The sequence below is a fragment of the Dendropsophus ebraccatus genome, chromosome 12 (assembly GCF_027789765.1).
Source record: "Dendropsophus ebraccatus isolate aDenEbr1 chromosome 12, aDenEbr1.pat, whole genome shotgun sequence".
NCBI classification, from domain to species: Eukaryota; Metazoa; Chordata; class Amphibia; order Anura; family Hylidae; genus Dendropsophus; species Dendropsophus ebraccatus.
Window position 1 is genome coordinate 92,139,624 of NC_091465.1, and position 16,202 is coordinate 92,155,825.

General features: G+C 44.2%; 1 protein-coding gene across 1 annotated transcript in view; it reads left to right on the forward strand.

The window, feature by feature from the left end:
* Positions 1-6,353, forward strand: part of LOC138769948 (IgGFc-binding protein-like) — a 133,835-nt gene extending 127,482 nt beyond the window's left edge. Inside the window, exons 36-38 of the mRNA XM_069948721.1 lie at positions 4,130-4,501; positions 5,157-5,446; positions 5,965-6,353. Of these exons, the coding sequence (XP_069804822.1) occupies positions 4,130-4,501; positions 5,157-5,446; positions 5,965-5,974 (672 nt within the window). The 3' untranslated portion in view covers positions 5,975-6,353. The remainder of the gene's footprint in view (positions 1-4,129; positions 4,502-5,156; positions 5,447-5,964) is intronic.
* The last annotated feature ends 9,849 nt before the right edge of the window (positions 6,354-16,202 follow it).

Here is a 16,202-nt window from a genome sequence, read left to right on the forward strand (position 1 = left end):
GACAGTTATCAGAGACAATCCCGTGTATGAATACAAAAGACAGGTGTAAGTGCACCGAGACGCCATTGAATAAGGAGGAATGAGAAATCTCTGATATCATAGAAACTAGAGACAATTCACAGTCACATGAGAAATCTCTGATATCATAGAAACTAGAGACAATTCTCAGTCACATGAGAACTCTCCCATATCATAGAAACTAGAGACAATTCACAGTCACATGAGAACTCTGAGATATCATAGAAACTAGAGACAATTCACAGTCACATGAGAACTCTCCCATATCATAGAAACTAGAGACAATTCACAGTCACATGAGAACTCTGAGATATCATAGAAACTAGAGACAATTCACAGTCACATGAGAACTCTGAGATATAGAAACTAGAGACAATTCACGGTCACATGAGAACTCTCCGATATCATAGAAACTAGAGACAATTCACAGTCACATGAGAACTCTCCGATATCATAGAAACTAGAGACAATTCACAGTCACATGAGAACTCTCCGATATCATAGAAACTAGAGACAATTCACAGTCACATGAGAACTCTCCGATATCATAGAAACTAGAGACAATTCACAGTCACATGAGAACTCTCCGATATCATAGAAACTAGAGACAATTCACAGTCACATGAGAACTCTCCGATATCATAGAAACTAGAGACAATTCACAGTCACATGAGAACTCTCCAATATCATAGAAACTAGGGACAATTCACAGTCACATGAGAACTCTCCAATATCATAGATACTAGAGACAATTCACAGTCACATGAGAACTCTCCCATATCATAGAAACTAGAGACAATTCAGTCACATGAGAACTCTCTGATATCATAGAAACTAGAGACAATTCAGTCACATGAGAACTCTCCGATATCATAGAAACTAGAGACAATTCACAGTCACATGAGAACTCTCCCATATCATAGAAACTAGAGACAATTCACAGTCACATGAGAACTCTGAGATATCATAGAAACTAGAGACAATTCACAGTCACATGAGAACTCTCCGATATCATAGAAACTAGAGACAATTCACAGTCACATGAGAACTCTGAGATATCATAGAAACTAGAGACAATTCACAGTCACATGAGAACTCTCCCATATCATAGAAACTAGAGACAATTCATAGTCACATGAGAACTCTGAGATATCATAGAAACTAGAGACAATTCAGTCACATGAGAACTCTGAGATATCATAGAAACTAGAGACAATTCACAGTCACATGAGAACTCTCCCATATCATAGAAACTAGAGACAATTCATAGTCACATGAGAACTCTCTGATATCATAGAAACTAGAGACAATTCACAGTCACATGAGAACTCTCCCATATCATAGAAACTAGAGACAATTCACAGTCACATGAGAACTCTCCGATATCATAGATACTAGAGACAATTCACAGTCACATGAGAACTCTCCGATATCATAGAAACTAGAGACAATTCACAGTCACATGAGAACTCTGAGATATCATAGAAACTAGAGACAATTCACAGTCACATGAGAACTCTCCGATATCATAGAAACTAGAGACAATTCACAGTCACATGAGAACTCTCCCATATCATAGAAACTAGAGACAATTCACAGTCACATGAGAACTCTCCCATATCATAGATACTAGAGACAATTCATAGTCACATGAGAACTCTCCGATATCATAGAAACTAGAGACAATTCAGTCACATGAGAACTCTCCCATATCATAGAAACTAGAGACAATTCAGTCACATTAGAACTCTCTGATATCATAGAAACTAGAGACAAATCACAGTCACATGAGAACTCTCTGATATCATAGAAACTAGAGACAATTCACAGTCTGATATCATAGAAACTAGAGACAATTCACAGTCACATGAGAACTCTCCGATATCATAGAAACTAGAGACAATTCAGTCACATGAGAACTCTCCCATATCATAGAAACTAGAGACAATTCAGTCACATTAGAACTCTCTGATATCATAGAAACTAGAGACAATTCACAGTCACATGAGAACTCTCCGATATCATAGAAACTAGAGACAATTCACAGTCACATGAGAACTCTCCCATATCATAGAAACTAGAGACAATTCATAGTCACATGAGAACTCTCTGATATCATAGAAACTAGAGACAATTCACAGTCACATGAGAACTCTCCCATATCATAGAAACTAGAGACAATTCACAGTCACATGAGAACTCTCCGATATCATAGAAACTAGAGACAATTCAGTCACATGAGAACTCTCCCATATCATAGAAACTAGAGACAATTCAGTCACATTAGAACTCTCTGATATCATAGAAACTAGAGACAAATCACAGTCACATGAGAACTCTCTGATATCATAGAAACTAGAGACAATTCACAGTCACATGAGAACTCTCCGATATCATAGAAACTAGAGACAATTCAGTCACATGAGAACTCTCCTATATCATAGAAACTAGAGACAATTCACAGTCACATGAGAACTCTCCGATATCATAGAAACTAGAGACAATTCACAGTCACATGAGAACTCTCCCATATCATAGAAACTATACACAATTCACAGTCACATGAGAACTCTCCCATATCATAGAAACTAGAGACAATTCACAGTCACATGGGAACTCTCCGAAATCATAGAAACTAGAGACAATTCACAGTCACATGAGAACTCCGAGATATCATAGAAACTAGAGACAATTCACAGTCACATGAGAACTCTCCGATATCATAGAAACTAGAGACAATTCACAGTCACATGAGAACTCTGCGATATCATAGAAACTAGAGACAATTCACAGTCACATGAGAACTCTGAGATATCATAGAAACTAGAGACAATTCACAGTCACATGAGAACTCTCCGACATCATAGAAACTAGAGACAATTCACAGTCACATGAGAACTCTCCGATATCATAGAAACTAGAGACAATTCACAGTCACATGAGAACTCTCCGATATCATAGAAACTAGAGACAATTCACAGTCACATGAGAACTCTCCCATATCATAGATACTAGAGACAATTCACAGTCACATGAGAACTCTCCGATATCATAGGAACTAGAGACAATTCACAGTCACATGAGAACTCTCCGATATCATAGAAACTAGAGACAATTCACAGTCACATGAGAACTCTCCGATATCATAGAAACTAGAGACAATTCACAGTCACATGAGAACTCTCCGATATCATAGAAACTAGAGACAATTCACAGTCACATGAGAACTCTCCGATATCATAGAAACTAGAAACAATTCACATTTTTCCTTGTGATATTTGAATTCAGCAGATAAAAATCATTAAGAAATGGATAATTTTATTTCTGAACCAAACAACTTTTAAAAAATTGTCGACCAGTGTAATCGGCCCGATTCGGCCGATTCCTGCTCTGTAAAATAGAGAGAACGATCAGCCGATGATCGTGTCATTGGCTGATCATTTATTTAGGCCCACACCTAAAATCATTGGTCACCCACTGCGCATTGCTTTGTGAAATAGCCGTGCACGGCGGGCGGCCGACGATCTGAGAAGCAGCATACATTACCTAGCAGGGCTTCTCCTACGCTCCGCCTTCCTCCCCCTGTCCTGGCCAGTGATTGGCTGAGCGGTCTGACAGCTCAGTCAGGCCGCACTGAAGCTGATGCTGCGCTGCGGGACCTGGGGAGGAAGACGGAGCGAAGGAGAAGCACTGCTAGGTAATGTATGCTGCAAGGGCTGCAAGGACATCCGTAATGATGTCCCTGCAGCCCTCACTAAACGATCATCGGGCCGTGGAATTGGCCCAGTAAACAAGCGCCGATCTAGCAGATCGTTGCTTGTTTACACTGTTGATTGTGCCCGTGGAATAGGGCCCATAGTCATCATATCCTATACTATAAGATTAGTGCCTAGTATGTGGAAGAGCCTGAGTGTGACCTCTATCACTCCCTATGCATATGTCCCTATCCCTAGTAATCAGTTTGTCTCGCATCTACTAAGGTAGACCAAAGCCAAGACAGAGAAGGCCTCCTCCAGGCATTGTTATGTTGTTGTTATTCCTGTAATACTATTCCTGAACACAGGGAGCGCACCTTTGTACAAGCATACCTGACTACACTATTATGTTTCAGGCCGGTGAATCTGTGGTAGCAGAAGACTGTGGACAGCGCTGCACCTGCCAGTCGGGAGTGTTGTCCTGCGTCACCTTAGGCTGTGCCAGCAATGAGATATGCCAATTGCGAGATGGAGAGCGCAGCTGTCAGCCCCTTGAATCTCAATGTGTCTTAAAGACAAACCATAAATTCATTACTTTTGATGGGATCTCTGGGCAATTTCCAACAGACGAGTCCTATGTGATGGCATCATCGTGCAGCAAAGATGCAAAAGACAAGTTCATGGTGGTGGTGGAGGTGAAGAAGTGCAGCAGATACAGAGAGGGACGAGCTCTGCAAATCTTCACACCCCAAGGACTGGTATCTGTGAATGGGCAGCAGGACATCTGGGTGAGACGTTCATGGACCTCTTCTAAACATTGAGACCTTCTTGGTTAAAATAATATTGGTTGAGGGGCGGGGGGGGGGGGGCTGATGGGCTTCCAGACATCAGGGAACAAAAAATAAGAGGTTCCTGGATGCCTTTCTACACTATATTACAATTTCCAGAAATTATATTTCTGGAGGTGATCCGAATATGTTTGCAGTCAGGAATGATCCTCCACCAGTGTGGGGCAATTGCCATCTTCACTCTCATGCCTTGCTCTGGATCAATACAGTAGGGATATAGGCAGTGTTGTGCAAACCTGTCAAAATGTTCAGGCTCAGCGACATTATCTGAAACCAGAACGCTCAGCATTTGATCCCCCGCAGCTGCAGAAGTTGGATGTCGCCCTTGGGAGCCATAGGCCATAATCTGTATCCAGGTTTTCCAGGACTTCTTAGGGCGGCATCAAACTTCGGAATCAAAGCTGAGCGTTCGGGTTCAGATAATGTTGCACAATCTGATCATTTTGACAGGTTCGCTTGACACTAGTTGTAGGTTATTGGGTGGATTGATGAACTTTGCTCTTTACCTGGCAGCTTTAGTTGTTCAGCACATTGTAAGCTGGAGATGACTTTACTGGAGAGTTCTTACACCACACTTTTCTCTATTTCCCTCCAGTTGAATGGTTGGGAGCTTCAAGCCCCGGCAGAACTCGGAAAAGGTGCCGTGAAGATCCAGACATCTCAGACTGAAACAACTATCGAGCTGCGTGACAAGATAACTGTGATCTTCAACAAGAATGGTACAATCCAGATCACCGGTAAGGAGACCATGTCCGGGAAAATCTGTGGTGCTTGTGGAAACTTCAACCGAGAAGCCAACGATGATCTCCACCTAAAGAGCGGTGAAAGCTCCTCAGACATCTCCGTTACTGTCCGCTCCTGGATTGCAAATTACTTCAGCCCCTGGTGAGAATCTATTAATTTTTTTAAAAAAGTTTTTAAAAAATTTTACAACAAAAAATACTTCAATGTAAAAACCTCCAGTGGATTTCTAGAGCTATGCCAACCACCTAGCAGAGCTGCAGTAAAAGAGGCATTGAGAACCTGTGATTGGTCAGGACACAGGGGATCGTAAGGTTTTCCACCTCAGTAAACAATGTGTCAAGGTCTCTGATCATAGTCGGGACCTAATGGAGTTACAAAGGTATTATAGTGGGTCTAGGGATATTATAGTAGGTATAGAGGGTAGTCTGTGAGGACAGAGCCATGCTGCAGTCACATACAGGGGCTTAGTATAGGTGGTAAAGAGGTAGTAGACACATTACCACCACCATTGTCATTGGCAGGTAGGTGGGGACAGCGTTAGTACTGGGACCAGCTCCAAAGAAGACATTGTCTATGTTAATGAATGAGACTACAAATCCCATGATGCTCAATCCTAACATACAACCACGCTGAATCTCTACATTGTCTTTTTCCTTCAGCTCGGTGTGAAGAGTCCCATCTACGCTTCTCTCTGAGGCAGAATGAACCCGCTTTACCGCCATCTACCACAACAACAACAGCTAATATCTACGGCCCCAAATGTTTCATCAAAAGCCAGGAAAGAGAAGGGAATCTCTGAAGACGTCAATAAGTGACGGACGACGCTGACCCGTAATCCCACCCAAAAACACCAGAACCTCAGAATATTAATTTGCTGACCTAATAATAATACTTTTTGTGTAGCGCCAACAGATTCCGTAGCTTTGTACTTTACCATTTAGTGGACGCCAAATAATGGTGCAGATACAACCTGATTGATGCCTGCTGCTCAAATCATCAATAACCTGGGAACAGTTTATTTACCAATAAAAATATTTAACACAGAAAACTGGCGTCTTTGTGTTTATTGTGGTCATCTCTGCATTAGTCACCTGGTCACACATCTAAATGTTTCAAAATGATCTCCCCTCTCCGGTCCTCTCCCCTCTCCAGTCCTCTCCTCTACCCTGTCCTCTCACCTCTCCGGTCCTCTCCTCTACCCTGTCCTCTCCCCTCTCCGGTCCTCTCCTCTACCCTGTCCTCTCCCCTCTCCGGTCCTCTCCCCTACCCTGTCCTCTCCTCTCCCCTACCGTCTCGTCTCCTCTACCCTGTCCTCTCCCCTACCCTGTCCTCTCCCCTACCCTGTCCTCTCCCCTACCCTGTCCTCTCCCCTACCTTGTCCTCTCCCCTACTCTGTCCTCTCCCCTACCCTGTCCTCTCCCCTACCCTGTCCTTTCCCCTACCTTGTCCTCTCCCCTACCCTGTCCTCTCCCCTACCCTGTCCTCTCCCCTACCCTGTCCTCTCCCCTACCCTGTCCTCTCCCCTACCCTGTCCTCTCCCCTACCCTGTCCTCTCCCCTACCCTGTCCTCTCCCCTACCTTGTCCTCTCCCCTACTCTGTCCTCTCCCCTACCCTGTCCTCTCCCCTACCCTGTCCTTTCCCCTACCTTGTCCTCTCCCCTACCCTGTCCTCTCCCCTACCCTGTCCTCTCCCCTACCTTGTCCTCTCCCCTACTCTGTCCTCTCCCCTACTCTGTCCTCTCCCCTACCCTGTCCTCTCCCCTACCCTGTCCTCTCCCCTACCTTGTCCTCTCCCCTACTCTGTCCTCTCCCCTACTCTGTCCTCTCCCCTACCCTGTCCTTTCCCCTACCTTGTCCTCTCCCCTACCCTGTCATCTCCCAACCCTGTCTTCTCCTCTACCCTGTCCTCCCCTGTCCTCTCCCTCCCCTGTCCTCTCCTTTCCCTTGTCCTCTCCCCTCCCTTGCCCTCTTTTCTATTCTGTCCTCTCCCCTACCCTGTCCTCTCCACCATTGTGTCCTCTCCTATACCTTGTCCCCTTCCTTACCCTATCCTGTCTTCTATACCCTGTCCTCTCCCCTACCTTGTCCCCTTTGTGTTTATTGTGGTCTTCTCTGCATTAGTCACCTGGTCACACATCTAAATGTTGCAAAATCATCTCCCCTCTCCGGTTCTCTCCTCTACCCTGTCCTCTCCCCTACCTTGTCCTCTCCTCTACCTTGTCCTATCCCCTACCCTGTCCTCTCCCCTCTCCGGTCCTCTTCTCTCCCCTACCGTCTCCTCCACCCTGTCCTTTCTCCTCTCCTGTCCTCCCTTGTCCTCTTCCCTTATCTGTCCTCTTCCCTACCCTATCCTCTCCCCTACCCTGTCATGTCCCCTACCCTATCCTCTCCCCTACCCTGTCATCTCCCCTACCCTATCCTCTCCCCTACCCTGTCCTCTCCCCTACCCTATCCTCTCCCCTACCCTGTCATGTCCCCTACCCTGTCCTCTCCTCTCCCCTACCCTGTCCTCTCCCCTACCCTGTCATGTCCCCTACCCTGTCCTCTCCTCTCCCCTACCCTGTCCTCTCCCCTACCCTGTCATGTCCCCTACCCTGTCCTCTCCTCTCCCCTACCCTGTCCTCTCCTCTACCCTGTCATCTCCAATAACCCTGTCCTCTCCCTTACCATGTCCTCTCCTCTCCCCTACCCTGTCCTCTCCCCTACCCTGTCATCTCCAATAACCCTGTCCTCTCCCCTACCATGTCCTCTCCCCTACCCTGTCCTCTCCCCTACCCTGTCATCTCCCCTACCCTGTCCTCTCCCCTACCCTGTCATCTCCCCTACCCTGTCCTCTCCCCTACCCTGTCCTCTCCCCTACCCTGTCCTCTCCTCTACCTTCTCCTCTACCCTGTCCTCTCCCCTACCTTGTCTTCTCCCCTACTCTCTCCTCTTCCTTATCCTGTCCTCTCCCCTACCATGTCCTCTCCCCTACCCTGTCCTCTCCCCTACCCTGTCATCTCCCCTACCCTGTCCTCTCCCCTACCTTGTCCTCTCCCCTACCCTGTCCTCTCCCCTACCTTGTCTTCTCCCCTACTCTCTGCTCTTCCTTATCCTGTCCTCTCCCCTCCCTTGCCCTCTTCTCTATTCTTTCCTCTTCCCTACCCTGTTCTCTTACCTCGTCCTTATTGAGCAGTTGCTCAGTGCTACAATTGTAGTGCTACAAGGCATTGCTTTCCCTTACTCTTGAGATTACACCTTAGACACAGGATCCACCCACGGCTACTAAGACATGATGTGTTGCCTCAGCAGAGAGGGAGGAGCCAGGCAGCTGCTGAGACAACACCACACTGACAACCAGAGAAGGACACCACTTCCTGTTAGGGGTAAAATCAGCAGAAACATGAAGCAGCCAGTACTATTAGTCATAACACTATATCACTATGTTTTACAACCCGGCATCATCGTTTTTTTTCTTTATAAACACAGTATTCTCATGCCAGAGTATCCCTTTAAGTGAAAATAATTGCACCACCACTGTTGATAAACCCCTGGAGCGGCACTGTTGTACAATAAAAGGAAAGATGGCGGATTCACCATGAGGCTGGTGAACACTTTGCTTGGTGATGATGAATATGTTTTGTGCCCGGTCACAGGAATCATTGTGTATCCTGGAACTAGAATGGCCGCTCCTCCACACAACCAGCCGCTGCTAATCCAAGATCAATGGTCAGAGACTACTCAGGAGAATCGTATTAATCATACTGCCACAGTCCCGGAAACAGAGCAAAGGCATGCGGAGGGCGTTGGGGGGGGGACCAGAGAGGATGAAGATATATATGTGGTGTCCCACTACAATGTTCTGTGTTACAGAACAATGCACTTTAAAGTATTCCCGCCAAAAGTGTTTGGAACTATAAAAAGCCCACCAAAACAGAGTTGTATTTGTCTGACCGCCTAAAGCGGCTCTGCCCGAAGATAACTACTGCCCCAACAAGGGAACTAAAAGTGGGGGAGCACAACTTTATTGTGAATGGGACTGTAACCAGTATTTTTTTGCTCCGCAGGGGATTGTATTTTCTGTTGCTTCTCACCAGTGTTCCCGCAGGAAGCACAAGATGCCTGGACCCAAACCGCCATCTTGCTCCTCCAGTCTACAGCTTCACGGCCACCCAGCGACGCACCGAAAGTCCTCAGTAACCCAGAATCATCTGACTATGTGGTGACCCCCGGATGATGTTGTAGCGGTGGGACGGCCGGTCACTTGCTAGGTGGAAGAGTGACGCCACTCCTTGTGGTGGATGGCTGAGATAGAGCCGGACCTTAGGGTTTTGTCACGTGATGCCAGTGCCAGGTGGGCACACAGATGTGATGGCATCTTTTATAGTGTAAGGCCAGTTGTACCCTTCTCCCCTGCAGTCGGTGTCCTGTCGGTTTGCTGCAGGGTCTCTTGGGATAGTGTAGTCAGTCCAGAGTGGTGTAGTAACCCTCCTGAATAGTGGTAGGACCCCCCACCCACAGATAGGGGGAAATGTCCCAAGGTTACGGTGTATACGCTGTGCAGGTGGTATCCAGTAATCACAGACTACTTGTAAATGTGCAGCAGGTAATACAATGAATCTTGAATACACTTGATACAGTTCCGATAATTACACGGACATAGAACAACCAGATCTGTGAGATAAGTGCGGAGTACAATCCGACATGGAGAGAGGAGCGGCTGCACATGAAACCTATGGCTGATACTAATAGTGCTAAGCCTTCCCTTCACGTGCACGCTTTGCGGGGGTGGCGGTCGCTGACCGACACGGTGTGGAGTTAGAGTAGGGACCCGTGTGAATCAGGAGACCTGCACGTTGGTACACGGGGCGATATGGCTCGATCAATTCATATTCTAACATCCTGAAGTTGTTTTTCTAAAATAGGCCGAGCAGCATTAGTATCAGCCATAGGAGTGATGTGCAGCCGCTCCTCTCTCTTCATGTCGGGTTAAGTACTGAGTAGGATGTAGTAGGGTTGGTAGAGTTGTACTGAGGTAGCGTAGCAGAGAGGAGGGTGCCGTGAGAGTCTCACCCATTAGTAATGTGATCTTCCGGGATGTTGGAGTGTATTGAAGAATATTTGCAGAAGAAGAAACAACCTGTGCCTGTGTTTTGACCTTTCCTATAGTCTGCACACCACCTGATGCCCACTAGCTTTGGCTGAACCGTACCAATGGGCGACACAGGCCCCAGACCCTGTTACCTGGGATAAGAGGAATGGTTAGGATTTCCTAAGTACACCCGCGCTGCGAGATGGAGTTCATAGACTTTACATAACTTTGCTCCACCCGGATCAGTTCCTAGCTCTTTGGCTCTTTTGCGGATACTGTCCTGCACTGTACTGACTCCTATTCCTCGGTGTGGGTTGAGGTTATCTGTAGGCTAGACCTCTCATGAAGGGTTTACCAGGGCATCACATAGCTTGTGTGGTGCTTCAAGAAAGAAAGTTGTCAGAGATGACTGTTCTGCGTCCTACCCATGCGGCGTACAGGCTAAGAACTTGTAGAGGGGACCTGGCAGAGCGTCAGGGCCCCGTTAGAACCATGGTGGAGAGCTATCTGAGCTCAGGCCCGGATTGGCAATCTGGTGGGCCGGGCAAATGCCCGCTGGGCCGCCAAGATTACCAGTCAGTGGGGCCGCTGGTCCTGCTGTAAACTTGCATCGGCCCTCTGCAGTGGCTGAGAGAACAGCGTGGCCGGCCAGTGTGACTAGGCCGGAATATTCCTCCCCTGCTCCCCCCCCCCCCCCTCTGCCAGTGTGACTGGGCCGGAATATTCCTCCCCCGCTCTCCCCCCCCCCCCCTCTGGCAGTGTGACTAGGCCGGAATATTCCTCCCCCGCTCCCCCCCCCCCCCTCTGGCAATGTGATTGGGGCCGGAATATTCCTCCCCCGCTCCCCCCCCCCCCCTCTGGCAGTGTGACTGGGCCGGAATATTCCTCCCCTGCTCCCCCCCCCCTCTGGCAGTGTGACTGGGCCGGAATTTTCCTCCCCCGCTCCCCCCCCCCCCCCTCTGGCAGTGTGACTGGGCCGGAATATTCCTCCCCCTCGGCCTATCTCCCTATACCTCACATAACGGAGGTGCCGCACAGGCCGTCTGCTACAACTTCCTCTCTCACAGCTGACGTCATTTCCTGCAGAGGATCCGCTTCCTGGAGGAGAGAGGAGAAGAAGTTGCCCCATGGAGAGGCTGCTGCTGACTGAGGTGTCAGTCCGAGGGGCCCGGGCACTGATGGGTGATCAGACAGGACCCCACCAAGCTACAGCCCCAGCCTGTCATCTGCCCCCTGCTGGGCTGTGTGAGGAGGCAACCAAGTCTCCCTCCCCCCACAATGATTCCATCATCTCCTTCCTGCTCTGCAGTCGGAGGGGCGGGGGAGCTCCATGCTGGCTGTGAGGGAGGAGGACCTGCCAGGACCTGCCTCTAGTATGTATATGTGTGTACAGTATATAGTGTATGCATGCCTCTAGTATGTATATGTGTGTACAGTATATAGTGTATGCATGCCTCTAGTATGTATATATGTGTGTACAGTATATAGTGTATGCATGCCTCTAGTATGTATATGTGTGTATATGTGTGTACAGTATATAGTGTATGCATGCCTCTAGTATGTATATGTGTGTATATGTGTGTACAGTATATAGTGTATGCATGCCTCTAGTATGTATATGTGTGTGTACAGTATATAGTGTATGCATGCCTCTAGTATGTATATGTGTGTACAGTATATAGTGTATGCATGCCTCTAGTGTGTATATGTGTGTACAGTATATAGTGTATGCATGCCTCTAGTATGTATATATGTGTGTACAGTATATAGTGTATGCATGCCTCTAGTATGTATATATGTGTGTACAGTATATAGTGTATGCATGCCTCTAGTATGTATATGTGTGTATATGTGTGTACAGTATATAGTGTATGCATGCCTCTAGTATGTATATATGTGTGTACAGTATATAGTGTATGCATGCCTCTAGTATGTATATGTGTGTACAGTATATAGTGTATGCATGCCTCTAGTGTGTATATGTGTGTACAGTATATAGTGTATGCATGCCTCTAGTATGTATATGTGTGTACAGTATATAGTGTATGCATGCCTCTAGTATGTATATGTGTGTACAGTATATAGTGTATGCATGCCTCTAGTATGTATATATGTGTGTACAGTATATAGTGTATGCATGCCTCTAGTATGTATATGTGTACAGTATATAGTGTATGCATGCCTCTAGTATGTATATGTGTGTGTACAGTATATAGTGTATACATACCTCTAGTATGTATATGTGTGTACAGTATATAGTGTATGCATGCCTCTAGTATGTATATATGTGTGTACAGTATATAGTGTATGCATGCCTCTAGTATGTATATGTGTGTGTACAGTATATAGTGTATACATACCTCTAGTATGTATATGTGTGTACAGTATATAGTGTATGCATGCCTCTAGTATGTATATATGTGTGTACAGTATATAGTGTATGCATGCCTCTAGTATGTATATGTGTGTACAGTATATAGTGTATGCATGCCTCTAGTATGTATATGTGTGTACAGTATATAGTGTATGCATACCTCTAGTATGTATATGTGTGTACAGTATATAGTGTATGCATGCCTCTAGTATGTATATGTGTGTACAGTATATAGTGTATGCATGCCTCTAGTATGTATATGTGTGTACAGTATATAGTGTATGCATGCCTCTAGTATGTATATGTGTGTACAGTATATAGTGTATGCATGCCTCTAGTATGTATATGTGTGTATATGTGTGTACAGTATATAGTGTATGCATGCCTCTAGTATGTATATGTGTGTACAGTATATAGTGTATGCATGCCTCTAGTATGTATATGTGTGTACAGGTATATAGTGTATGCATGCCTCTAGTATGTATATGTGTGTACAGTATATAGTGTATGCATGCCTTCTAGTATGTATGTGTACAGTATATAGTGTATGCATGCCCTCTAGTATGTATATGTGTGTACAGTATATAGTGTATGCATGCCTCTAGTATGTATATGTGTGTGTACAGTATATAGTGTATGCATGCCTCTAGTATGTATGTGTACAGTATATAGTGTATGCATGCCTCTAGTATGTATATGTGTGTACAGTATATAGTGTATGCATGCCTCTAGTATGTATATATGTGTGTACAGTATATAGTGTATGCATGCCTCTAGTATGTATATGTGTGTACAGTATATAGTGTATGCATGCCTCTAGTATGTATATGTGTGTACAGTATATAGTGTATGCATGCCTCTAGTATGTATATGTGTGTACAGTATATAGTGTATGCATGCCTCTAGTATGTATATGTGTGTACAGTATATAGTGTATGCATGCCTCTAGTATGTATATGTGTGTACAGTATATAGGTGTATGCATGCCTCTAGTATGTATATATGTGTGTACAGTATATAGTGTATGCATGCCTCTAGTATGTATATGTGTGGTGTACAGTATATAGTGTATGCATGCCTCTAGTAGGTATATGTGTGTACAGTATATAGTGTATGCATGCCTCTAGTATGGATATGTGTGTACAGTATATAGTGTATGCAATGCCTCTAGTATGTATATGTGTGTAACAGTATATAGTGTATGCATGCCTCTAGTATGTATATGTGTGTACAGTATATAGTGTATGCATGCCTCTAGTATGTATATGTGTGTGTACAGTATATAGTGTATGCATGCCTCTAGTATGTATATGTGTGTACAGTATATAGTGTATGCATGCCTCTAGTATGTATATGTGTACAGTATATAGTGTATGCATGCCTCTAGTATGTATATGTGTGTGTACAGTATATAGTGTATGCATGCCTCTAGTATGTATATGTGTGTACAGTATATAGTGTATGCATGCCTCTAGTATGTATATGTGTGTACAGTATATAGTGTATGCATGCCTCTAGTATGTATATGTGTGTACAGTATATAGTGTATGCCATGCCTCTAGTATGTATATGTGTGTACAGTATATAGTGTATGCATGCCTCTAGTATGTATATGTGTGTACAGTATATAGTGTATGCATGCCTCTAGTATGTATATATGTGTGTACAGTATATAGTGTATGCATGCCTCTAGTATGTATATGTGTGTGTACAGTATATAGTGTATGCATGCCTCTAGTATGTATATGTGTGTACAGTATATAGTGTATGCATGCCTCTAGTATGTATATGTGTGTACAGTATATAGTGTATGCATGCCTCTAGTATGTATACGTGTGTACAGTATATAGTGTATACATGCCTCTAGTATGTATATGTGTGTACAGTATATAGTGTATGCATGCCTCTAGTATGTATATGTGTGTACAGTATATAGTGTATGCATGCCTCTAGTATGTATATGTGTGTACAGTATATAGTGTATGCATGCCTCTAGTATGTATGTGTACAGTATATAGTGTATGCATGCCTCTAGTATGTATATGTGTGTACAGTATATAGTGTATGCATGCCTCTAGTATGTATATGTGTGTGTACAGTATATAGTGTATGCATGCCTCTAGTATGTATGTGTACAGTATATAGTGTATGCATGCCTCTAGTATGTATATGTGTGTACAGTATATAGTGTATGTATATGTGTGTGTACAGTATATAGTGTATGCATGCCTCTAGTATGTATATGTGTGTACAGTATATAGTGTATGTATATGTGTGTGTACAGTATATAGTGTATGCATGCCTCTAGTATGTATATGTGTGTACAGTATATAGTGTATGCATGCCTCTAGTATGTATATATGTGTGTACAGTATATAGTGTATGCATGCCTCTAGTATGTATATGTGTGTGTACAGTATATAGTGTATGCATGCCTCTAGTATGTATATATGTGTGTACAGTATATAGTGTATGCATGCCTCTAGTATGTATATGTGTGTACAGTATATAGTGTATGCATGCCTCTAGTATGTATATGTGTGTACAGTATATAGTGTATGCATGCCTCTAGTATGTATATGTGTGTACAGTATATAGTGTATGCATGCCTCTAGTATGTATATGTGTGTACAGTATATAGTGTATGCATGCCTCTAGTATGTATATGTGTGTACAGTATATAGTGTATGCATGCCTCTAGTATGTATATCGTGTGTACAGTATATAGTGTATGCATGCCTCTAGTATGTATATGTGTGTACAGTATATAGTGTATGCATGCCTCTAGTATGTATATGTGTGTACAGTATATAGTGTATGCATGCCCTCTAGTATGTATATGTGTGTACAGTATATAGTGTATGCATGCCTCTAGTATGTATATGTGTGTACAGTATATAGTGTATGCATGCCTCTAGTATGTATATGTGTGTATATGTGTGTACAGTATATAGTGTATGCATGCCTCTAGTATGTATATGTGTGTACAGTATATAGTGTATGCATGCCTCTAGTATGTATATGTGTGTACAGTATATAGTGTATGCATGCCTCTAGTATGTATATGTGTGTACAGTATATAGTGTATGCATGCCTCTAGTATGTATGTGTACAGTATATAGTGTATGCATGCCTCTAGTATGTATATGTGTGTACAGTATATAGTGTATGCATGCCTCTAGTATGTATATGTGTGTGTACAGTATATAGTGTATGCATGCCTCTAGTATGTATGTGTACAGTATATAGTGTATGCATGCCTCTAGTATGTATATGTGTGTACAGTATATAGTGTATGCATGCCTCTAGTATGTATATATGTGTGTACAGTATATAGTGTATGCATGCCTCTAGTATGTATATATGTGTGTACAGTATATAGTGTATTCATGCCTCTAGTATGTATATGTGTGTACAGTATATAGTGTATGCATGCCTCTAGTATGTATATG